This window comes from Durio zibethinus, chromosome 24 (assembly GCF_047325235.1).
Source record: "Durio zibethinus cultivar Kanyao isolate XHJ-2024 chromosome 24, ASM4732523v1, whole genome shotgun sequence".
Classification (NCBI taxonomy): domain Eukaryota; kingdom Viridiplantae; phylum Streptophyta; class Magnoliopsida; order Malvales; family Malvaceae; genus Durio; species Durio zibethinus.
Window position 1 is genome coordinate 1,359,598 of NC_143185.1, and position 24,452 is coordinate 1,384,049.

The following is a 24,452-nucleotide window of genomic DNA, read 5'->3' on the forward strand; positions in this document are numbered from 1 at the left end:
AACAGAGTAATAAGGAAAAAAGACCCAAATCAGCACTAGAACAAATTATAACAAAATTAAGTACAATGTGAGGGAGAATACAATTATTTGCATTATTATTTCAAAGCAAATTGTTCGAGGAGACCTCACCAAAATAATCCAGATTAACTTGATCAATACACAACATTTTATTGTTAAAATTTGAAACCTTAAGCACCGATAAGCTGAAGCTGCTTGATGTGTGTGATCTGCTTTCCTGGGTTCAGGCCCTTTGGGCAAGCACGAGCACAGTTCAATATTGTATGGCATCGATACAGCTTAAACTCATCATTTATAGCCTCCAATCTCTCCTTTGTGTATTCATCTCGACTGTCGCTTATCCATCTGCATATAAGAGCATAAGGTTAAGAAGCTTCATAAACTCATAAGGTAATCAATAATCTTTGGCATTCTCTTCGATCTCTACAGAGAAAAAAGATAGTAATATAAAATGAAAGAATTTATAACTCCAAAAAACATAAAATGATATAAGAACTCAACATAATCAAAACAGAAAGAACTAAGATCAATAAGCAAAAATCTAATTTGTGTACTATAACAGACAGGTGCCTTTACAAGCGATAGCCTTCAAGACCAAAGACCAAGCTTGGTTACAATATGTTTAATGGTAAAGAGTTGTATAAAGGAAGCTCCACCACCCTTAAGAGATGGCATTCAACATGTTTGAAAATTAAATCTCAATACCTGCAACACATTATAACAAATGCTGCGTCACTTGAATTTATAGCTCATTAAGCATCGATCAAATACTATAATTCAGCTATTAAATGTTTAACCAGTAGCTTTTGCAGGTTTTCAATCAAAATTCATGGAAAATAGACCAGAAAAATATTTGAAAATTTTGGACATAAGTAATCAGGATACTAAGGTGAATACAGAATACAACCCTTCATCTCAACCAAATAGTGAAATTAGCAAAACCTTAGAACACAGATAACAATATGAATAGTCAAAAGCTACTTCCAATGTTGAATTAACAAATCAAAACTACAATTATGCACCAAGAATTTAAAAAAAAAAAAAAAAAAACTCCACTCATTTCCCTTATACAAGACAGAGCATAAACCAAAACACACCTTCTTAGCAAACCATAAGTCCAATACAGTCCTACAACTTCAAGTCTTCAACCATCCAACAATCATTAGAAGGATATATTAAACTAGAAAGAACCAATCAAAGAAACCCAATTTTGAAATGATTAATATGAATGGGAATAATCATTATCCAAAGATAGCTAAAAAAAATCCCAAAACCACCCAAAAAAACCATCAATTAAGAAATCAAAAACCCTAAAGCATTCCCTTTCTGTTTCCTCTATTAATCACTGAAGATAAAGCTCGCTCTTTTCCTATCAACCAATCAGATAAATCGCAAACCCAAACCACAAAAACCATCATCAACATCAAATGAACAACTAAAACCCAAAAATAAATCATTATTACCTGTTAGCATGAAGCAAAGCAGCAGGACCCAGATAAGATTCAGGGTTCCACCAATAACTGGGACAGCTGGTACTACAACAGGCACACAAAATACACTCATACATCCCATCCAACTTTGCTCTATCCTTCTTACTCTGCAGAATCTCTTTCTCTGCCGTAGGCGGCGGATTCTTCCTCTTTAACCAAGGCTCAATGCTCTTATATTGATTGTAAAAGTTGGTCATATCTACCACCAGATCTTTTATCACAAACATATGTGGTAACGGCGTGATCGTTGTCTCCGACGATCCTGATTCGATCTTGGTAAGACAAGCTAAGCCGTTACAGCCGTTGATGTTCATTGCACAAGAGCCGCAGATTCCTTCACGGCAGGAGCGACGGAAGGTGAGCGATGGGTCGATCTCGTTCTTGATCTTGATTAGGGCGTCGAGAACCATGGGCCCACATTCTTTTAGGTCGATTTTGTAGTCCTGGAGTTGTGGTTTCGTTGGGTTATCTGGGTTCCATCGGTAGATTTGGAAGGTTTTCATATTGGTAGCGGCGGCTGGTTTTGGTTCTACGTTTTGAGCTTCCGTTTCGCTGGCATAGGGCCTGTCAGCCACCAGCCTCGACGCCGTAGAAACAGCTGATGACGAAACGCGTGACGTCATATTCATCGCCCGTCGTATCAAACTGGTCGCCATTGTTTAATGAAAGAAAATGAAAAAATTGAAAACGAAGACCAAGGAAGAAAAGAAGGGAGAAAAACAGTTCAATGATATTGTGGAATGACGGAAATGGGCTTCAATGATAAGTAACTGTTTGGTGATCAGAAAGGGTAGTTTGGCGAATTGGAGTTTTGGCATTTAAAAGCCATGGATTGGGTCGACTTTTTGGGGTTGGTATGATGACATGAGTGAATTTGGATCGTTGGTTAAGGGTTCCTGGAGCATTCATTTTGCTTCGATTTTTCTGTTTCTTCTTAGGCGTGTGCTTGGCATGGCCCCTAGTGGATTGTGAAAGGAAGATACTCTCATTGAGAAGTGTGTGAAAGGCAAACAAATGCTGCTAGTTCCATCACCAATGTGATTGCTTTTGCTTTTGCTGATTTTGGCAGCTGGCTTTTTGGTTCGAGACTTGGATAATGAAACTTGCAATATCCGGTTTCCATGGAGGACACTCGGGTTCACCAGGTGATTCCAGGAATTCATCAACTTGTAACTGCTCCTGCTGATGGAATATGGAGACATCCGCTGTCTTTATTGAACCGGGTGGCTCAGGGAATTCATCAACTCAACTTCCTTATTAGGCAATCACGAATTTGCAACATAAAAATAATAATTAGGCTAGATTAATATTAAAATCTATCGGTTTATTTAGATATTATTTAGTAAAAAAAAAGATTGAAGTATTTGATAAAAGAAAACTTAATTATCGTGAAATAAAAAAAAATAAAATTTTTTTTTCTCATCTTTCTTAGAGTTAAAAAATATGAAAAATGAAGTTGAAAATTCATAATAGAGACTACAATCAAGTTAATCCTTTAAATGTGAGTACATGTCTTTTTTTTTATTTAAAAAAAATATCAAGTTGATTGCTATTATTTGGAGTTGAAGTTTTGAGAGCAAAAACCAAGAAAAATCATGAAATTTTTCATTAATCTTCATGATCTATTTGGGTAAATTATTGGGCTTTATTTATTTCATGTTCTTAAGATTTATTGATGATTATTGAATGGAGTTTGAAGACTGAAAGTAAATATTTGAGTTTTTAAAGATTGAAGGAGAAATTTTATTTTTGGATGAGATGTTGTGATTTGTAATAATGAATTAAAATAGAATTTTGTATTAATAGATAGATTATTGCTGTGATTATTACATATCATTGGAAAACATGTTGAATCTAGTTTCTAATGAAACAAACGAAAGTCAAATCCGAGTTTTTTATGAAGAGTTGTCTAATTTTAACTTAAAGATATACAGGCTGTAAGACAACAGCATCAAGGTTGAATTACGAAATTCTTCTTAATTTGTATACAAGAATTTACAGATTAAGCCATATATGTTTAGAAAGCTTATTGAGTTACTTTCCAATGAAATAAGCGAAATTGAATTTGGAGTTTCCTGTGAATAAATATATAATTTTTATTAGAAGGTATACAGGCTGTTTGGTAGCAGTATATGGCATGGATTTCAAAAATTGTTATAATTAATCTACAAGGAATTACAAGGTTTGTCATATATGGTTAGAAAGTTTATCAAGTCTAGTTTCTAACGCATTAAAGAGATCATAATTCTGATTTGGATATATTGAGATATGACTGTTTTAATGAAAAGAGGTCTGGTTGCCAATATTAATTAGTTAAATTAATTCTTTGTGTAACTTAGTTGATTTTTGTATAAATGGTCTCAAAAAATGGTTGATTAAATTCTGATCTATTGAAATGATCTTGGATAGGCCATTAATTATTTTGGGAGAAAAACTAAGTGGTGAAATCGAATGGAGGTAAGTAAAATCTCACACACTTTATTTATTTTCAAAACTATGTATATACGTATGTTTCTAATTGAATGAATATTTTATTTCATTATTTTCAATGTATGAAAATAAGATCAAGCCTATGATTATTTTGTGTTTCATTATATAAACGATGGATCATGCTTATGAATGAAATGAGAAAATGGTTTATGTTTAAAGAATAATTTTATGATAGCTACGTTTTTACATCCTGGGAAGTGGGATCATAGACATCAGAACTAGTTCACGACCCTAACTAATGGGTAATAGTAGTTAGTAAAGACATGATCATACGAGTCTGGCTAACGGGTAATAGTAGTTAGCATAAGGCTCTGGCTAACGGGTTATAATAATTAGCAATGATCATGATGATGAAATTGTTGATACGGTCAATGTCACGGGTTATAGCAGTGACCGTAGCTAACGATAAACTAATGATAATGATGATTTGTGATGATGATTTTTAATGATTAATCATGATTTGGTTTGATTATGATATTTAAATGATAGCATATTTTGCAATGATTTATGAAGTGATATATTTTGATATTGATTTATAAATTTATAAAATATTTGACAAAACGATGATATTTAAATGTTTTGATATTATGATTTGATGGATGTTTTGAATGATTTATATAATGTGTAAGAAAACGATGCTTGATCTGATAAGGTGTGTGAACCTATACTTATTGAGCTGTGATTTGCTCATTCTCTTTTTATTTTTTTTTTACAGATAACTAAGTGATAAATTTAATTAATCTTATGTGAAACTAAAAGATGAAATAGAAAAAATTACTTAATTATCGAAAAATATATTGACCAATAAAATCTTAAAAGATAATTTTATATTTTGTATTTTATATAATTTATATTTAAATATATAAAGATGTATCATCAATTAGATTAAATAGATAAATTTTACTTAATAAATTATTTTATTAAAAAATTTCAAAATATTTAAAAATAAAAAAACTTCATATTATTTTGAAAAAAATTTCAAATTAATATGATTGTAATACGTACGTCTTGATCTCAAACATGACAGAAACAGTCAATTCATGTAATTGATTAGTCCAATCATGTTTCTTTTTGCAGCTTATTGATTTCTTAATTACTGTGGCCATGCATGATTACTTTTACTTGTTTGTCAAACATTCCAAAGGATTAACGACTTAAAATGAATGAACAAAAACTAAATGCTGCCGGCCAGCGCATTCGACCAAAATCGAAATATGATTATGGACACAAATATTGACATCCTCCATCATAAAATTTCTATATCCCTAGCAATAACTGATTGTGGCTCTTGATCAGACATGTCGTGGCTTGTATTCCGCTTGAAAGATTTATCGCTAAATATCCGAATGAAGGCGCTCTTTGATCTTTGAACAGGTTGAGGCCCGTTCTTTTTTGACAAATCCTCGGATAGTGTTTTGACAAGTTTCTCAAAATAACGCCTGAAAGTTGGATACCTTGACGCAGATTTGGTAATCCCTTGTAACCTTCATTATGAAGCAGAAATGATACGGTTAGACTGGGAAGCATGACAGACTATCAAGAAAGAAAAGTACATACGTTATATTCTCACCTTCGGGCTAATGCATCAAGTTCAGCTCGTTTACGCTCAGATTCAGATGGAGAGTCGATATTTTTCAACCTTGCCGGATCACCACACAGCAAAACTAATTTGCCAAAGTAATCCTCCTCTTCCTCGGAAAGATTCTGCGCTTTTATTTGCTCCTTTAGTATCAAAAAGGGGTTAAGAAACCAATCAAAGAACACGTCTTTTGGTCTGTTTGTGGCCGTTATTTCAGTATTGTCACCTACATAAAAGCAATTCCTTAGATGCTGTCAAAGACATTTTAAAGTTTGTAACAAGTATCACCATGATTATAAATCTCTTTCACAAGTAACTCTTCTTTGGGGGCTACATAAGAGGAAACAAATTCACTTACTCAATAATATGCCAGATCTATTGGAATTCACAGAGCGCAAGAGTGCCTGAAGAAAGCAATAAGCTGGTAAGCCTATGCTGACCACTCTACTTCCTTTGCTAGACTTGGCATCTTCAATGTCTTCAGGAGTTATAAGCCCTTCGGAAACCAATTTTTCACCTTGCTGGCAGCAATCCTTGAAAAATCCCGCAAGTAGCTACATTAATCATGAACAAACTTTTTTTAGCACCAGACTACAACAAAATAATGAATATCTTTAAAATTTAGCATCAAAGAATCATTAGATGAATGCAAGGAAATCATGGTTTTATTCCAAATGGAAACATCCACAACAAAACAAGTCACCTCAAGTGGCTTTAAATCAATTCCTGTATTTGTATGTGAATCAATGCGAGCAAGAGGACGAGATTTAGAGTCGGATTTCGTAAACGAGCTTGCACTAGAGATGGGTTCCTTTTTGTTTCTACGATACTGAGGCCTGTTTATAAAAGAAAACTTATAAAAATTTGCCAAGGTGTATAATAATAACAATAATAACAAATTATTAGAATGCTGAATGAAACCTGGGAAAGAAAGATCCTTCTGGCATGTCAAGGACATCGTTGCTGTATTCATCATATATGGACAAGGAAGCAACAATGTAACAAAGCCCAAACCAAAATGAGGACTCCTGCAAATCAAAGCCCACACATGCAAGTTATATGTTGGATGGAAAACAAAGACAAGGAAGACACAGGTTTCGCGTCTAATGTGACCCTCAGGCATCTCCCTTAGTGCTGCAGGTTCCATTACTCTAAAACACTTTGGTTGCATTCAAGAAAGTAAGAAGCTCAGATAAGAAAATGGAACACAATAAATTCCAAATTCCAAGATTAAGCGGAACCATTGATGATACAACAACAACTAATAGGAGCCAATACAATCATTGATTGCGCCATTTGCCTTCTTGAAAATCACATGAATAACTTCACTCAGTTGTCAATGAGATCTCATAATGCAAATGTCAACCGAAAAAAAGTACCATTTCAAAAAGCAAAATAATAATAATAATAAAAGGAGATATGAAGTTTTTTTTTTTTTTTTCAAGCCAAGCATATAGCCAAATGCTGCATTTATGAAGTTCCATGTCCCTATTCGAATGAAAATTAATGGACAATGATGTTTTATTGGAAGACAAAGCAAAGGCACTAAAACAACATAAAAGATATAAACCTGATAAACAACCACCCCTGCATAGGCACCAAGGAAGATACTGGAGACCATCGAGCCCAATACTGCCCCAACAACAGCCAGTGGCCAGAGTAAGATGGCAAGGCCAGCAAATGGTACACATATTGTCTCCAAGAAAGGGCCTTCTCGACCTATAAGGTCATGAAATAATCGAAGCCAGCCCTTATAGAGCATGTAAGGACTTTTGCATAGGGCAACAAGTGAAATCACTGGAAAATCAACCATGAAACCAAGCACTGCAGCTGTAAGAGCCGGAAGAAGATAAAGAAACCTGTAATGAAGATCATAGAAAAGTCAGTTGACTCAAAAAGAGATATATATTCTGGGAAAAAAAAAAAAAAAACCCTATAAAGCTTAAGTGCCTCACTGTATAGAAACATATATGGTGAGCACACATGTCAGACTCTCTTAATTCATAGTTCACCTAATTTCTTCTACAGTTTAAACTTTAAACAAACTAGCTCATGAACAATATTTCTCATATATACTTTGCAATACCACAATTATTTTTTTTATCAAATTTGCTCATGTCGCATTTCTAATGAAACATTTAGTATTTATAGCACTTGAAGTAAAAATTATCAGTTTTAGGTACATATCTATATCTTTGTGGAACTGAAATTATTTAGCACACATTATTGTCAATCTATAAGCAAATAAAAGAAGAACCAATATGAACATTCATAACACCACCATATTCTTTGTGAGTTACCTAAATGATGAAATAAAGGCACTAGCCAGATGCAGCCACCAACAAAGTCAGGACAGGAGAATTTACTTGATCTAATTTCTTGGCAATAGAATCTATCATGCATTTACTTGACGCCACAAGTGAAAAAAACAGTGAACTCAAAAAGGAAAGACCATAAGTTTTGATCAATTTATTGACTGCAGAATGCCGATAGTGGGAGAATCTTGTCTCTGATCCTAAGAATTATAGGGTCCCAGGAACAAGTCAATAATCAGGAATAGAATGATGCAAGGCCTTAAACTTATAAGTTCACGGGTTCCCAGCTAATATCTAGACTCGTCATGTGGGTTGCTGAGGGTTCCATAATCAGCACTGCTCTTTGGTGATAAAGGATTCATGTATCCAGGCAAAAATGATTCTCTTGGCCATGACATTGACATCACTTAAAAATGGGCATCAAGAGCTTTACATCTACCTGATCTCATAGTATTTTCCATTTGGAGGCCTTTTCTGTCTCAGTTCTTCCATATACGAGATGTAGGAATGGAAACAAACATCTTTGAAATCTCTGACAACAGTGAAGCTGCCCTTGATAGTGCTCCAAGTACCATCCTGAAAACAGGGCAATATATAAGTCTCCCTCTCATGATACAAGAACAAGAGAAGTTAATAGATATAAAATGATTATCAGAATGTGGATATTTAAAACATACATAGAAGCAGTGAATAAACACATTGGTCTTTCCTTCTCCTACAGCATCAAAAGTGGCATATATTGGTGACAAAAAGCCATATAATATCCCCCCTATGATACTTCCAACAATGCCAACCACCATCCACAAGATCAATACAACCGGTAGGCATACGCAGATAATGAGTTTCAGAAATGGCCCTAATAGTTTAGTTCTGCCCATTAAAGAAATTAACGGAATAAGAAGCAAATACAGTAATAATGAGGCAAAGCAAATGGAAAAGTCAAGGGACAAGAAAATCACCTCACAATGCTATAACAAGTCCAGTAACCATGATATGGCAGAAGGCCCAATATGATAGCTGAGTTTCCGATCGTCATGATAAGACATATCAGTGGGCAGAAAATGATCCCTGAAGATATAGTGCATTAGAAGGTTTGAATTGCTTGGTTCAGTAGTGATGCTTCATCGTTAGTAGGTTTATACAGACCAGACCAGATTCAAAATGCATTGCATTTAATCACTAAAATGCCATTTTACTTTCTCTAAACCTACAGCCACAAAATACCATTATCAGGCTTTGATTTTACTTCTTATCAAGCTGAGGAACCATACCAAATGCCTAGAAAGGAAATGTTCACAAAAACAGGAACTATGCTGGATTAACCCTAGAGCCTTTACATCATTTCCACTTATTGCTAAGAATTGGTTTTTTACAAAAGAAAAACAATTTACAGCACCCCAAGTATTTGGCTCAATGCTTGGTGCACAATCCCTACTCAAAGAGCAAGGTTCAAAATCCGCCATCCCCAAATCAAAAAAGGTAAAACAATTTACAGATTACAAAGGAAAAACAACCTCAAAACAAGAAAGAAGACCAATTTAGGGAACAAGAAAGAAGCCAAACAACTTCAAAACAAGAAAAACAATTCGAAGGCATTCACCTTTAATTGTGCCTAACAGCAGCAAGCCAATGAAATAAGGTAGAAAGCATACAAAGCTCCACAAAGTAGCCAAAATTCCCTTCGGAGGCTCCATATTTCTCCTGCCTACTCACCTTCCAGATCTCCACAAAATTCAATATAACCCCATATCAGAACTCAACCCCAAAATCCTCCCTGGAAAACACCACTTACCAAAAAAAGATCAACAAACAAACCAAATACAAGGCGAAGACAAAACCCAGTCCACTAAAACCAATTTGTTTCAAAACTCAACATAAAAAACTTACCAAAAAGAACTATAGTGTCTCTCTTCTGCCTCCAAATCACCATGAAACTGGCAAAATATTTGAGACCTTGGTTTAATAAAAGCTGACAACTTTGAACGCGAAAGGGTATTTGAATGATTAAAACTATTTGAAAAATCTCACATGGGATATATGGGTCAGGAGGAAATTTAACAGTTGATAAACCGTTTAAGGCCCCAAATTTTGACAGGGAATCCTGGACATATCAGTCACTGTCAAGAGCTTGGCATAAGCAAAGAATTCTTTAGTGTCTCCGGTTTTCTTATTCTTTACTTTCTTTTCACTGAAATTCTTTTTTGGTTCCCCTGAATTGGAAGTTAAGCAATCTTGGGATACTGTACCAACCTCTAACTCAGACAGAAACAGTCAATTTCAAAACTGTATTGGTCGTATTAGAAATGCAATTAACGTTAAAAACTTGGATTAGAACACTGGTTTTTGTCTTATTATATTAAAATGCTATTTCCATTTTCCACTCCAGAGAAAACTGTTTATATTGGTGAACAAAAATAAACTATGGCTTCTTTTCGTATAAAATGATTTTTGAAAAATAATTTTTAAAAAATATTTATATTTTTTAAATTAAATAATTTTTTATTATTTGAATGAATTGATAAAAATATTTTTTGTTATTTAGTTATTATATATAATTTTTTAAATAATATTAATATAATTATTAAAATATTAAAAATTATTTAATATTAAAATATATTAAAATTATTTATTATTAAAATTATTAAAATTTAAAAATAATTGTATTTTAATAATAATATTTAATATTAAAAATATTATATTAATATAAAAATACTTTAAATAAAACTATTTATTATTTTTTATATTATTTATTAATAAATTATAATATTATTTATTAATATATTCTATTAATGGTATATTATTTATTAATATATTATAATATAATATTATTTATTTATTAATATAACATTATTTATAATTAAAATTATATTAAAAATATTAATAAATAGTTCTAGTAATATTTTTCAAAAAATGTCTCTCTTCTTAAATTTATAAAATAATTTTAAAAAAATAATCTCATTTTTTATTGATTAATGAATTATTTTTAATTAATTAATCAATTTTTTATCAAATAAATACCCAAAAAATTTATTTTTCAAAAATTATTTTTCGCCAAACAAGTGACACTGTATATCATGGAATCATCAAGGCATGACTCTAGCAACACGGAGTTTGTTTTTAAAAGCAAACGTTAGTTTGTTAGTGAATTGCACGCTTTATCACTATGAAGCCACGTTGCAAAGCAAATGCATGGGTTGCGGAGTGATTGATAGAGCGCGTGGCCATAGAAGGTTGGTCTTGCATCAGCAACCAATAGAAATGTGATAATATAAAATATGATAATATGATAATAATATAATAAAAATATAAATATAAATATAATACGATTTAAAAATTTAATACTAATTACATATAAATTTAATACAATTTATATTTTTTATTTTTATATTAATATAAATTATAATATATAATTTTTATATAAAATATTATTTAAATATATAAATTTTAATATTTTATTAGACACATAAGTCATTTCAACTCTCGAAGAAAGGTTAAAGTGCTGCATTTATTAGATAAGTATTTATTTATTTATGTGTACTTTAAAATTTTGCAACGATGGACCACTTTATTAATTTTTTCATTAAAAATGTATTTATAAAATAGTTAATTTTTATATATTGATAATAAAAATTTTTTATTTTATAAATGAAATTAAAACATTATTACTTATTTTATTTTTAAAATTTTTATTATATTTTTAAAAATTGTATTATTTATTAATTTTATTTATAAAATTTAAAAACTTTGCTATCCATAATGCATAATAAACACAATTATGAAAAAAATTAATAAATTCTGTATTACATAACGAAAGTAACCTTTTTATTTTAAGATTTAAATACGGAATATTTTATTTTTTGTCAATTGAAATGTTTTTTAAATAAATAAATAATTTTTTTTTTAAAAAGGTACATTAACTTTTTTAAAGAAGAATAAAAAAAATTTAAGCAAGTTGTTTTCATACAAATTATGTAATTTATGATTGATTTTGAAGGATCAAGATGACTAGCAATTACACTGCATCCACACACTTAAGATTCCAAAATATTTTTTGGGGAAACGATGAAAGTGAAAAGTGCTCCACTGTCTATTACTATTACAAAGAATCTTTCAAGTTATCCTTTCTCTTTTTTTTTTTTTTTTTCTTTTTGATTTTTGGGTGATTATGAGTCCTTTATCCATTATCCTATTTTTTTTCTTTTTTTTACGCTTATGCATGTCTAGTTGATAAAAAAAAAAAAGAACTAATGTTTTTTTTGCCAACATTGATGATGTATTTAATAAGGATTAGTTTTACTTAATTACATAATAATTTTTCAAACATAAAAACATGACCACTCATGGTTTTTTTAGACATTTTTTAAGGTGATGTTTAAGAAAAAAATAATTATATATATATATATTGTATTTTTCTCTAATAGTGCTTTCTGTAACCTTCACACTTCAACCATGGAAAATAGTGAAGGAGCTTCAAAATAGTGTGACTGAAGATTCCATATTCCATCAATGAAATTTCCCAAATCTTATCGAGGTTGAAAGTTGGAACCATGAACACGCAAGGTATAGTTTGGATTTTCAAGCAACCTCAATGAAAATGTTTTCCATAATTCATATAAAGTGGTATGTTGGCTTGTGCCAATGTTACTTTCAATCATTTCATTTTTTTTCTTATCAGTTTAGTGAAAAGATCTCAAACGTTTTCAATGCTTTCAAAGTCCTCCAAGCATAGAGAATCTATATTTATTAATCAGATTCATTTTTGTGGGAAGACAGGAAGAATTTTGAGCGTAAATTTTTGAATGTATCTAACTGACATAAAAGAATGTGTCTTGAAATTTTAATTTGATTCATGAAAACTCTAGGTTTAGAATATGAGTTGATATTTTCCTTCCATTCCAATATCTAAAAAGTAAACTTTATGTGACTTTTGTAGATAATACCAGATATCAGCACTTGAGCTTTTGACTGTTGAAATAATCACATGATTCCAGCTTCCAAAGAACTTTTTAAGTTGTACTCTGATTTTCCTTTGACATTTGTATCCATTGAACTTTAATGCATTGATTATAATTCTACAATTATGAAAGTTTCTTGTTTTAATGGGTTCCATGTCACAATCTGCTCATCAAATTGTAATCAAAATGTCCATTTGTATTGTTGTAATGATAGAGAATATGATCCTAAAATTACAGAACTTGGAAATCTGAGGCAGATGTGAGGCGCATATAGGACAGGTATGGGAGAGCAGAGAACCACCCTAATGCACTAAATTATGCCTTTTGCATATGTGAGAGATTGCAGAAAGGGTAATGGATGTTAGGCTGTACCATTAAGCCAGTGTTATGGGATTATGAACAGCAATCAACAACTACCATGTACCCTGGGAAACTAATAACAAGCTTATCCTGATGATGCCAGTGATTCAATGGCAGGCAACACCCAACACGGTAGGAATCCATTATCTAAATGTCACCTTTTAGATGAGTCCTCAAAAGATGCCATCTTTTTTATTTTATGCAATTAGATTAGTAATCAGGTAAAAGGCAAATTGCTAGGTTAGAAGCAGTAAAGAAAGAGAAATAGGAGCTGTATATGTATTATTTCATTTTGAATTGTACCTGAAAATCCAAATGTACAAATGCTCATTGGTCTCCTCCTTTCTATGGGATGTAAATTTCCTTCCTATCAAATGGTTTACTTCTTCGACGAACATCAGCTGAGTTGCAGAATTCAGTCGAAGTTTTCGTAACAAAAAACTTCAGAGCTCCATTTCCATCTTCCATTCTCGGATAAGCCAATGAGGCTGTAGAATAGGATACTGGTGATGGACTGAAGCCCTTCTCCTGAATTTCCTCAAGATCATTAAGGGCCTTTTTGTAGTTTTTCCTAGCTCTAAATAGATTGCCATCAGAACATTATAAGTAACAATATTGGGAATAATCCCCCTTCTAGGCCATATCCTCCAAGATTTTCTCCATTTCACCGTAGTGTACAGTGTTTCACAGCACCTAATAAGCTGTTTATATAAAAAGGTTTGGGTCAATACCATCAAAGGTTGGCATCGGGTCGGGTTCGAAGGCAAGTTTTGCTCGCTTCGAGCCTGACTCGACTTCAATCTAATACTATATAAATATATTCGATCTGATTCGATCAGAAATTAGTAAAATATTATTTTTTAAAAAATATAAAATATTATTTTTTAAATATAAATATTTAAAAATATCATTAAATAAATAATTAATTAATTAAAAAATAATTTTTTATATAATATTTGATCGGATCGGGTTTACCTAAAATTTAAATCCGATTCTGATCCTGATTGTTTCTTAATCTTACTCGACTCAATTCAAAACTCAAATTTAAAAAAAAAAAAATTAATTTCATAAGGTCGGATCGAATCAGAACCGTCGGGACGTGTTAGATCCCTAATAGCACCACCACTTTCCTTCTTTCTCTTGACACAGTGACAAGGGCCATATCAGCATCCTTGCACTTGTCACTTCCAAAAACTCTAATCATGCTTGGATGTACCTGAAAGGGCAATTCATCCATATCGTTTGTGCTTTCCGTGTCCGATAGATGGGGCATGGTCCGATAAGCCTAAGCTAAGCTTTGTCTCTTTAATGGGCTCTGGTTTGGTTTTGTTTCATCTCGAAAGTGAACTTGAAAGCATTAACCCAAGCCTATCATCCAAATCTGGCACAAAGGTGCCCAAAAAAATGATCCCATGGTATCTATGCTTTAGAAATCTTATTCAGTGAAATGGTTTTTTTTTTTTTTTTTTCATTTCTCTTTTTCCAATGAAACTCTAAATCCAAGTCTTATGCAATATAGTAATTGTTACCACAATAATCAAAATTTTGTAGTACATTGATCAATTAATTTCTTCAATTCTTTATAAGTTTTGAGCTTCATTTTTAAGTTTGCCGGCCACTAAGAAAGAGTTATCAAGTTTTAAGCAATCTTGTGTCTAAAATGGGAGGTTTGTCCCTTGATTTAGTGAGAGCTTTGATCAAGTTTAATGCTTATAAAAATAATTGCTTGGAAACATTAATTAAGTTGAGAGTTGAGACTTTTGAGAGATAGACAAGAGAATCTCCGTCTCTCCCACATGGGCTGATAGTTGATACCATATAAAATAGCTAACCACCCATACTGAAAGTAAAACCCCCCCAGGACATCTCAAAAGACATGACAAGACTCACTAACTAAACCTAACTAAACCATAAATAACAAGCTAGAAAGTCAAGATAAACATCTTTGCTTCCTTTCTGCTCTCTTTGGGAATCTGAAAAGACCAATGAAAAACAAAAATTTGCCGATCAATAATGCTACCTTTTCTTTTAAGTGAACGATGTAGCTACGATTCAAAAACATGTAGTGCTGTCAATTGATTTAATATAGAGATGAAATGACATGTATGTGGATAAAGATTGAAGGGGATAATATTCTCCTTCTTTGCTACAACTTAGGTGACATAAAGGGTCTTCAAAATTGAAAAAAAATGGTACCATTGCTTTTAACAAGATGTTTGTCTCTGATGGAAAAGGAAGCAAAAGGGTTACTCAATCTGGCCAATCTTCTCTTTAGCTAATGGTCTGATCATGAACGTGCTGTCTTGTTGAAAAACCAATGTTGGAAGAGGTTTAAATGAAGGGCTTATAGATAATTGTCTAAGTTACTTGTTGCCACTTATAGAAAAGAGTAAAAGCAAAGAAACATGATTTATGAAAATCTTATAATCATGAGAGTTCTTTAGTTGTTGAACAACCAAGTTTAGTTTAATATAGTTTGTAGATTGACAAGAGTGCAGTGATTAGAACATGACAATCTTTATGTTTTTGGTCCACTAATCAAGCAAGCCTGTTCCATAGCATCCATCCTCCATGTGCTTTAGCCTCCCATAAAATCAGCAGACCAAACCCACGCCCTGATTACTCCACGTGTCTTCATCTCATTTGCAGCACTTTCCGAAAGTCTTCACTTCTTTTTGGGCTATTCCCTTAGCCTTAGGCGGATTGTTTTTTTTATTCATGTCTGCTTTTGCCCTAACCCATGTTCTCTGCTATTATATAACTAGCTAAAGCCATACCTTCCGCTCCCCATTTGTAGCTTGAGTTTTTCATAAAGACAGAGAGGTCAGCTGAAAAAAAAAAAAAAGGAAAAAAAAATGATCAAGTTGAAGTCAAAGAGGTTTTGCAGAGGCAGCTTTAGGTTTGTTAGTGGTGGAAATGGTGGCAATGGGAATGGTAGTAGCAATGTGAAGGGTGGTGAAAAGGCATGTGGAAACAACAATATTAGTGAAATCAAATGGGAACTTAGGCCTGGTGGGATGCTTGTTCAAAAGAGAGAAACCGGTGGAAGTGTTGGAGATGGGATGATCACTATCAGAGTCTCAACTGTTTCTCAATGGCATGATATTTCCATTGAAGCAACTTCCACTTTTGGTAAGCCTTCTTACAAGTTTGTCACCAAATTATCAACTATATATTTCATATCAAAATCAACTTAGGCTTCATTTGGATGGCCGGTAAACAGTATCTATAAATTTCTTTTAGCCAGAATTAATTTAGTCCTTTAATTTTTTGGGGGTATTGAATGAAAATTTTTGGCAAATTTCTTCAGGGGAATTGAAGATGATTTTGTCATTGGTAACAAGTTTGGTGCCAAGAGAGCAAAGGCTATTATTCAAAGGGAAAGAAAGGGAAGATGATGAATATTTACACATGGTTGGAGTTAGAGACAAAGACAAGGTGCTTTTGCTAGAAGATCCGGCCATCAAGGAAATGAAGCTTCATGGATTGGCAGGAAGCCAACAAATTGGCACTGCTTATCACACCATAAGTGTATGACACTGATTAAAAACAACTATATTGTACTCACTAACCACCAAAAAAAGCAAGTGATCAAAATATGGTGAAGTGTTTTTTGTTATATTTCACTGATGCATGTCCACATAATTTTGCGTAGTTTAATATGTTTATAAAAATGTTGATTCCTCATTTTATGTAAAATTTTACTAATATTTTTCCTTTCTCTCACTTGTAGAAAAATTTGTCATAATCAAGGAAAAAGAACACTTAAAGTGAGAAAATTTTAAGGAATAAGAGCTGGCAATTGATGGGTTATTGAGTTTAATTATAATGCTTAAGCCAAAAGTCAGGTCCTTCATAGTGTCAAAATCATTTCCTTGAATAATGAAAGGAAAAGATTTCATGTTCAAAATCATATTCTATTTATTCAAGTTTGTACTTTTGCATGCCTAAGCACATATGGTCCCATGACAGGCACTACATTCCTTCTGTTTGAATGCAAATCTGATAAGTAGGGAAGCTACTTTCAGAAAACTTTGAACTCTATAATTAATCTGTAAGTGGCCAACACTATGATACATATATATGCAAAAATGTTTTTATGGATTTGATTTAAGTTAGAGGCAGGATTTGACATATTGAGATTCGGGTCGGATCATTTCAGATTATTTCGAGTTCTTTCTAGTTAATTTTTAACTCCTCAGGTTAATCTTTAATTAGTTCTTCAAATTCCAATTCTAACATGTTTTTGAAGGCTTCCATTATGTTCCAAGAACAAGGCACACCAAGAGAAATCAATCAACTTTATTTATTATAGCTTTGCATGCATTTAGTACATGACAGAAGTACACACATTACATGAAAATGCAGAACAGAATAAAAACACTAGAGAAAACATGAAAACTATTTAATATTCCAATCATTTCTATATATGAACTCAGTTTCTCAACCCTTGATCTCCTCAATCTCTATCACTTTCTTCTCTGGTTTCTTCATTTCTTGTTTGGGGACAGTCACCACAAGCACCCCATTCTCCATTGATGCCTTTAACTTCATCAGTCTTCGCATTTTCTAGCAGCCTAAAACTCCTATGGAACTCGCCTCGCCAACGTTCAAATCTATGCCACTTATTATTTTTATCATCCTTTTCCACATTCCTTTCTCCACTTATTTTAAGCACTCTCCCATCATCGACCTCAACTTTCACTTCCTCTTTCTTGAGCCCTGGAAGATCAGCTATAAACACATGGGCCTCTGGGGTTTCCTTCCAATCTGTTGGGGTGTTAAGGACAGGACATTTGTTGATCATAGTAAGGAAGGGATCATAAATTTCATCACCAAACAATTGGGAGATGAGAGCCATTTTTTATTTGGATTTATGAAAACAGAATATGGCTAGGAAAAATGGGTTGAAGTAATGAGGAGAAATAGATTAGCTGATGAAATTGATTGATGTATCTCTCTGCCTTTGTGGTTTAACATTACAAGTGGAACATCATATATAAAGGATGAACAACCTGTCTCCTGAACTTTCTTGGGACTTCTTGATTTCTGCTGTAACTAATAAATTCATGTTCTACTGTCTTCTATTGTTGATTAAACCTGAACATTCCCTACAATTGCCAATGGTAGTGTCTGGAACTCATGCTTTTTCATCATTAAAGAAACCAAGTCGTCAACAAGTATTTTTGACATTATCTAATGCAAGTTCCAGAAGCTAATGGATGCATTATTTTAGGGAAAGTTCCTGAAAAAGGACTAAAGCAGGCCCATACTCTAACCGATGTCAGTTTTCGGCCTGAAAAAACTGCTACCCTCTTCAGGCCCATGGTTTTGCTGCTTGAGAAATCCAATTCCATTGCCTATCACACCTTCTAATATATGTTGACGAGGAGTTGAATACAGCTTTAACGGCCTCAAGTCCCAAGAAACAAATCTAACTTGGCATAATATAGCTATTGTCTGTCAAGGCTTAAGGTTGCTCTGAGTAGGCAATTAATTCATCAAGGTTAGCTCATTTCTTAATTAGGTTAAACCAATGCTGATACAACATCTTGAAAATTGATCAACAGACTAGCATGCTACAACAATTTCGACATTTATAACAAGCGGTCCCGTTTCGAATCTTGTCTGTGTCACTGGATCAGCTATAACCAAGATGTTACGACGTCAACAAAATATATATATTTGATTGCATTTGCAAGAATATATGTATCAGCTCGGTGAGAGTTTACTTGTATAGCTTTTCAAATTCAATCCAACTGAAACATATCTGATCAGTAAGGTCACAATTTGTATATCAACTGGAGGAGGGTAGGGCATGCATTTCCCCAGGCTCTTCAAACTTTGATTGGTTTGATTGATCTTTTGCCAACATGGTAAGTGATCTAAAATTACTTGAGGTATTACCAATGCGCTGTTAGCTTAGCAGTACTGAAATCAGCTCTAAGGCTAAAGGTTTCGAGTTCAAACCTTAGTAGTATCCGAATAGATCAATGCATAGTTAGCTAGGAAAGAAATATAAACATCAAAGTCTTCAAATCCTAATTAAAATGGACGAATGCATACTTGACAACACTCCCCTTGACTGTTTCAGCTTAACTACCTCATTACAAGAAATTCCTCTACCAATAGGAAAACTAAAGATAATCAAAAGAGGATTTATAAGCCTATCACATGAAATTCCTCTACCAATAGGAAAACTAAAGCTAATCAAAAGAGAAATTTTGAATTGGTTTATTAATAATATGATGTTGATACAATATTGATAAAAAAGTATTAAATTTGCCACTTGTTTTACATGACTTTTCCCTTTTTATCATCATAAATCTAGCTAGGATCCACCAGTTATATATCAGTATCCCTTAAACAGCGCTCAACCCTCTCTCCGACAACCATTTTCTTCCCCTGTCCAATCTGAGTTTTTTCAAACAAAAAATCACTCCAATTTCCTTTTCCTACTTTGAAAATTCAGATATAACTATACTTGAAGATAATAAATGAATTAGTTCTGAACTTCTAATATGTATTGATGCATGAAATTAGATTCCTAGCTAGCTTATTTTCTTTGAAAAGCTCTTGGTTTTTTCTGCTGGCAGGCTACAAATTAAGAGGGTGAAGAAGGTTGTACAGCTGAGCAATTTTCATGATGAGGATGGATGAAGATGCTTTTGTTGACAGAAGATAGAGAGCACAACTGAACATACCCAGAATAGGCCTGTGTATGAGCAGCCTTGTGCTCTCTTTCTTCTGTCAACTAAATTTTCTGTCAGGATTCACTTCATTCGATTTCATTATACCAAGTTCAACCAAAGGTAAGATAAGATTATACCCCCATAGATATTTAGATTTCTACACAACTCTCCCTGCTTTCTCTTGTTATACCTTATGCTCTCTCTTGTTTCCTTTCTATCTCATTGACTTTGAGCATTGGAGCGAACCTCCGGAATACTAACTCCGGCACCCCTGATCTTCTTCACAGGTCCAACACACTCTTCATCACAACTTCTAGCAAACCTCTCAGATCACCAAACCAGAAAATATATCAACACATTTTCTTTTCCCCAAATATCTCCATTTTTTACTAGGTTTCATCTATTGCTTAAACTATATCTTAACAAGTAACAACCTAGCTAGGTGAAAAGACAAGGAAAAAAATAATCATAAACCTAAGAATTGGTTAAGGAGAAAACAAAGACCCAATACAAATTTTTAAGAAAAGGTCATCATGTTTTTTTCTATTCTCTGAAAGAAAACATATATGTTTGATAGCTGTTGGAATCTATTTTATGCACCATCTCCATTGAATATTCTAATATTAAAATTCTGTCAAATATTCTTGGTGATTGTCCATGACATATAAAGATAATTGATAAATGTAAGCAGCAGTTTTCCTGTACAAGTCCTTTGTTCAAAATAAAAGAATAATTGGAAGTCAATGTATCAATTTGATGTTTACGAATTCTTGTGTCTTGATCAGCTGATCATTATTTTATATTGATTGTGACTAATTATTGTGCTGCAGTTAGGATGAGGAGATTTGACCATCCATGGTAATTGATGAATGAAAGGTGAATAGCTTGCATGGTTACTTAAAACATCAAGATTATCCATCTGATCTTTTATAGGTTAAAAGGTATAAACTGTTTCCCATGTAAATTTAATTGAGAAACCTAACTGATTGATTGATCTATTGTGTACTGTTATATGTAATTGTTAAAGCTTTAATAACAATGATTAATGAGATTCTCCTACAATGTAAAACTATTTCTTTGTTTACTTCAATAATTTGGTAAAAAAAGTTTTGAACTTCATTTGCACTTTTTCACTTTTTTCTGTTTCAATGAATCAACTACAACTTGTTTCTGTCCTTTATGAAGTACTAAAGAACTAATGCCAACATTGACATTATTATCAAAATACACTGTTTGGATTAACAAATGCATAAAAATCATCTACAATCAAAAGGAAAGCTAAAGAAGATAATCACTTGATATTGCTCAATCAATGTGATGTTGACGTACAAGAGGGACATCAAATCAGCCACCTGGTTACACAAAGACCATTTCCTTTCTCATCCCTTACTCACAGTTCAGTGACCTTTGAACCAACTTTTCTCATCCCTCTCCATATGCATCTTCTTCCCTTGTCAAACATGAAGACAATTCTCTGTTCTCTCTTCTATTTCATATTTCAGCTATGAATTTCTCTTATACTAGAAGAAAAACATTCTAGTTCTAAATTCTTATGTACATGTATGTAACTTTGCTTCTACCTTGTCAAAAGGGATGTTCCTCCTTGCTAATTAAGAAAGTTCCAAAACTAACTTTTCTTGGCAGGCCATAATGATGCATTTTGTTGACAGAAGAGAGAGAGCACAGATGAACATACCCAGGAAAGGCCTGTGTATGAGCAGTCTTGTGCTCTCTGCTCTTCTGTCAACTGAATTTTCAGCCACTGCATCACTTCTTTGATATATTTCTTTCTGTCATCCCAAGTTCAGCCAAGCTGAGGTATGGTTATCTAGCATATTTTTCTGCTTTTAAACATGCCAAACTCATTGATACCAAGGCTTCCAGGCCTTGATAGCTATTGTTGTTAAACATTTCTCAGAAATCTATCTTCTTTCTTATCTTAGGCCCATAATTCATGATGAAGTCTGCAGGCAATTCTTTTTTTTTTTTTTTTTACTTTTTCTCTTTTTTCTTTATTTGTTTTCCTATGGAGTCTTAATTAATTTAGTTAAAAATAAAATAATAATTGGAAAGTCAATGCATTTGAAAGTAGGGAGTTGTTCAGCTGATCATTATTAACTTGTGATTGGGACTAATTTTTGTACCAGAGGGAGGTTGAGGACTTGATCATCCACATAGATTTCAAATGGATGACAAATGAACAGCTTGCACAATAACTCAAGAATCCTGTGAAAGCATCTTCTCTTTTCCTGTTTGTACAAAGCATGTTTTTTTAAACTCAAAATCTGCAACAATCTTTTCTCCTGGATGAACTGATCCAAGTTCCAATCAGTAGGGAGGCTAGTGCACTGCCAACCCACTTGCTAAAATGATTCAGATTCAGAAAACAATAGTGCTTGAAAGCTAATAATGCAGAAAGGTACTAAAATTTCATACTTGAAAAAGGTTTGATCATGTAACTTTCTAGACTATTGAATGAAACAGTAATGCTTGAACTAAGGGCAATGGGGATGGAAACCAGTGACCAAATACTTGAAATTAATAGAAATTGGAAATCAAAGAAAATCCTCAAACGTAATCCAAGCATTATTTAAAAACACTGAAAAGGCAAGATATAAAAATGAGGTTAATTCCTTCAACCTGGGGGGCTTTTTAGCATTGAGCTTTCTGACTTCATATCGAATAAGCCTAGAGAGGAGCCTATTTTGCCTCTTTTCCTTGTATCTCAACATACATGCTTCCCTATGCCCCCTTCTCCATCAAATTCTTCCTTAATATTGAAGCTTCTAACCATTTCCTAGACCTTCCACACATTGGAATTTGGAAACACTACCCCAACCATCCACTAGCACTTGCCACAATATAAAAAATACTTGAAACTGTTAAATTTATTTCATTAGTTACACAATTGGTAAAAGAGTCCTATCTCGTTCCCTGAACAACATTTTTTCGTTAGGAAATTAAAAATGAACTTTCATTTTCCCTGGTAAAGCTCATGACAGGTTGATTATGTACATATGACAATACTGGAAAAGCAGGGTTCTGTTTTGGCTATAGCAACTGTTGCTTCCTACTATTAAGAAAGTAATTAAAACGAATATGGAATCTAATTTAATTAGATTATATAATTATCTTTAAAATATGATATTTAACATATCCAAAAAGAAAATTAAGCAGTTAGTTAAAAGCTAAAAGGTATGAGCAATCCAAGCATGTTGGAGGCATGTAAGAGGCATGTAATTAATAAAATAAAGTAATAAATTACAATAAGATTTAAAATCAAGTAACTGGAAACTATATAGTAATCTATATATCAACCAACAAAATGTTGCTATATCAAAAAAAAAAAAAAAGTTGCTAAGCTAGGCCACATCTCCAGCTGGTTTAAAAGGTCTATTGGACCCAACAAAAATGCACAAAGTGCAAAACCCCAAGTACGACATATTCAACTGTAATATTATTACCCAAATCTAGCTTATTTAATCAAAGGATAATGATGAATGCAGAGCACTATTTTATTATTGAATGTAATTAATATTACAAATATTAAAATTAAAATTAAAATTAAAATATTATTGAACGCCAAATTTTTTAAAAAATAATTATATAAATTATGTTTGTGGACTATTTACCAACATCATCACAATTATGATTTAAGTGTCCTTTGATGTTCTCTGGCTACCGGATTCAATTATAGGACAAAAGTACAATGGTGACGCAAATGTACGGCATTAAATTAAAGTTAATGTTGACTTAAATAGGGAATTTGTAAATGCCAGCTGTATCGACCAAAACAAACAGCCCAATAAAGGCGTGTTAGTTACTTCTTGTTATTAATTACTATTCCTAAAAAATAAACTCAAGGGCTCAAAGCTTCCTATTTTTGTATTATCTTTGGACCAAAATCTGATAAAAAAGGTAAATAAAAATATCAAATGGACAAATCTTAAGATTAGTTCATGCTCTCTAAACATAATAAAATAATAAAATAATAATAATAATTATTATATAATTTATTAATAGAATGTTGAATTTTTAATTTTAATAATTAAATTTTAAATTATGATGATTTCAAATAAGAAAATAATAAGAATAGTAGACCATATAGCTCCAAATGCCACTTGGTCATTTTAATACCATTCTTTTAAGGGTAAGATAAATAGGTTTTGATTTGATTATATATCCTAAATAAGACTAAGAACTTGCTTATTCCAATTAGGTTTTAAGGGTTAAGAGAAGGAAAATATAATTAATTTCCTACTATATATATACCAATCCTTCCAAATTTCTTAATTAAAACCCCATAAAATATAATCTCATCTTACTTAATTTTGATAAGAAAAACATCTCTAAAAGACTTATGCACATTCAGTATACATTAAAAAAAAAAATCCAAAATATAGACATAAGTATAAAAAGCATTATGATATATATATTTTTTAAAAAATTGCAGATTAAAGATAAAAAAAAAGATTGTCAGAGTTGACATTTGAATATCATATATGTTGGATACTATTTGTTAAACGTAGTTACATGAACTATTAGAGTTAAGT

The 24,452-nt window shown here is 32.4% G+C and overlaps 3 protein-coding genes and 1 pseudogene across 7 annotated transcripts; 1 reads left to right on the forward strand and 3 right to left on the reverse strand.

Moving 5' to 3' along the window:
- Nucleotides 1-21: 21 nt before the first annotated feature.
- On the reverse strand, nucleotides 22-2,687 carry SDH2-2 (succinate dehydrogenase 2-2). The gene is made up of 2 exons (XM_022918583.2): nucleotides 1,482-2,687; nucleotides 22-363 (listed from the first exon to the last, which is right to left on the reverse strand). Exons 1-2 carry the CDS (start codon nucleotides 2,162-2,164, stop codon nucleotides 189-191), a joined length of 858 nt encoding a protein of 285 aa, XP_022774318.2. The 5' UTR covers nucleotides 2,165-2,687; the 3' UTR covers nucleotides 22-188.
- A 2,471-nt stretch (nucleotides 2,688-5,158) lies between these two features.
- On the reverse strand, nucleotides 5,159-10,217 carry LOC111316593 (putative membrane protein At3g27390). Of its 5 annotated transcripts, XM_089753650.1 has the most exons (12): nucleotides 9,921-10,217; nucleotides 9,780-9,826; nucleotides 9,493-9,666; nucleotides 8,852-8,960; nucleotides 8,570-8,762; nucleotides 8,332-8,468; nucleotides 7,148-7,436; nucleotides 6,499-6,605; nucleotides 6,281-6,413; nucleotides 5,936-6,131; nucleotides 5,569-5,803; nucleotides 5,159-5,482 (listed from the first exon to the last, which is right to left on the reverse strand). In XM_089753650.1, the coding sequence occupies exons 3-12, from the start codon at nucleotides 9,584-9,586 to the stop codon at nucleotides 5,245-5,247; spliced, it is 1,731 nt and encodes a 576-aa protein (XP_089609776.1). In that variant the 5' UTR covers nucleotides 9,587-9,666; nucleotides 9,780-9,826; nucleotides 9,921-10,217; the 3' UTR covers nucleotides 5,159-5,244. The 5 variants fall into 5 exon arrangements, with proteins under 5 accessions (XP_089609776.1, XP_022774320.2, XP_089609777.1 ...); XM_022918585.2 differs by having other exon boundaries at nucleotides 9,780-10,165; XM_089753651.1 differs by having other exon boundaries at nucleotides 9,493-9,605; nucleotides 9,780-10,082.
- Nucleotides 10,218-15,828: 5,611 nt separating this feature from the next.
- Nucleotides 15,829-16,828, forward strand: LOC111315908 (BAG family molecular chaperone regulator 2-like). Its single transcript, XM_022917932.2, has 2 exons — nucleotides 15,829-16,339; nucleotides 16,518-16,828. The coding sequence occupies exons 1-2, from the start codon at nucleotides 16,063-16,065 to the stop codon at nucleotides 16,742-16,744; spliced, it is 504 nt and encodes a 167-aa protein (XP_022773667.2). The 5' UTR covers nucleotides 15,829-16,062; the 3' UTR covers nucleotides 16,745-16,828.
- Nucleotides 16,829-17,495: 667 nt separating this feature from the next.
- Nucleotides 17,496-18,357, reverse strand: LOC111315909 (17.8 kDa class I heat shock protein-like; annotated as a pseudogene).
- Nucleotides 18,358-24,452: the final 6,095 nt, after the last annotated feature.

Bases quoted from the DNA above. Each gene is read 5' to 3' on its own strand.
- SDH2-2 (XM_022918583.2), bottom strand. From the start codon at position 2,164: ATGGCGACCAGTTTGATACGACGGGCGATGAATATGACGTCACGCGTT. The intron at 364-1,481 runs GTAATAATGATT...TCTTATATGCAG, and splicing joins GCTTTGCTTCATGCTAACAG to ATGGATAAGCGACAGTCGAG.
- LOC111316593 (XM_089753650.1), bottom strand. From the start codon at position 9,586: ATGGAGCCTCCGAAGGGAATTTTGGCTACTTTGTGGAGCTTTGTATGC. The intron at 8,961-9,492 runs GTGAATGCCTTC...CTATATCTTCAG, and splicing joins GCTGTTAGGCACAATTAAAG to GGATCATTTTCTGCCCACTG. The intron at 6,606-7,147 runs GTTTATATCTTT...TTTGATTTGCAG, and splicing joins CAGGGGTGGTTGTTTATCAG to GAGTCCTCATTTTGGTTTGG.
- LOC111315908 (XM_022917932.2), top strand. From the start codon at position 16,063: ATGATCAAGTTGAAGTCAAAGAGGTTTTGCAGAGGCAGCTTTAGGTTT. The intron at 16,340-16,517 runs GTAAGCCTTCTT...AAATTTCTTCAG, and splicing joins TGAAGCAACTTCCACTTTTG to GGGAATTGAAGATGATTTTG.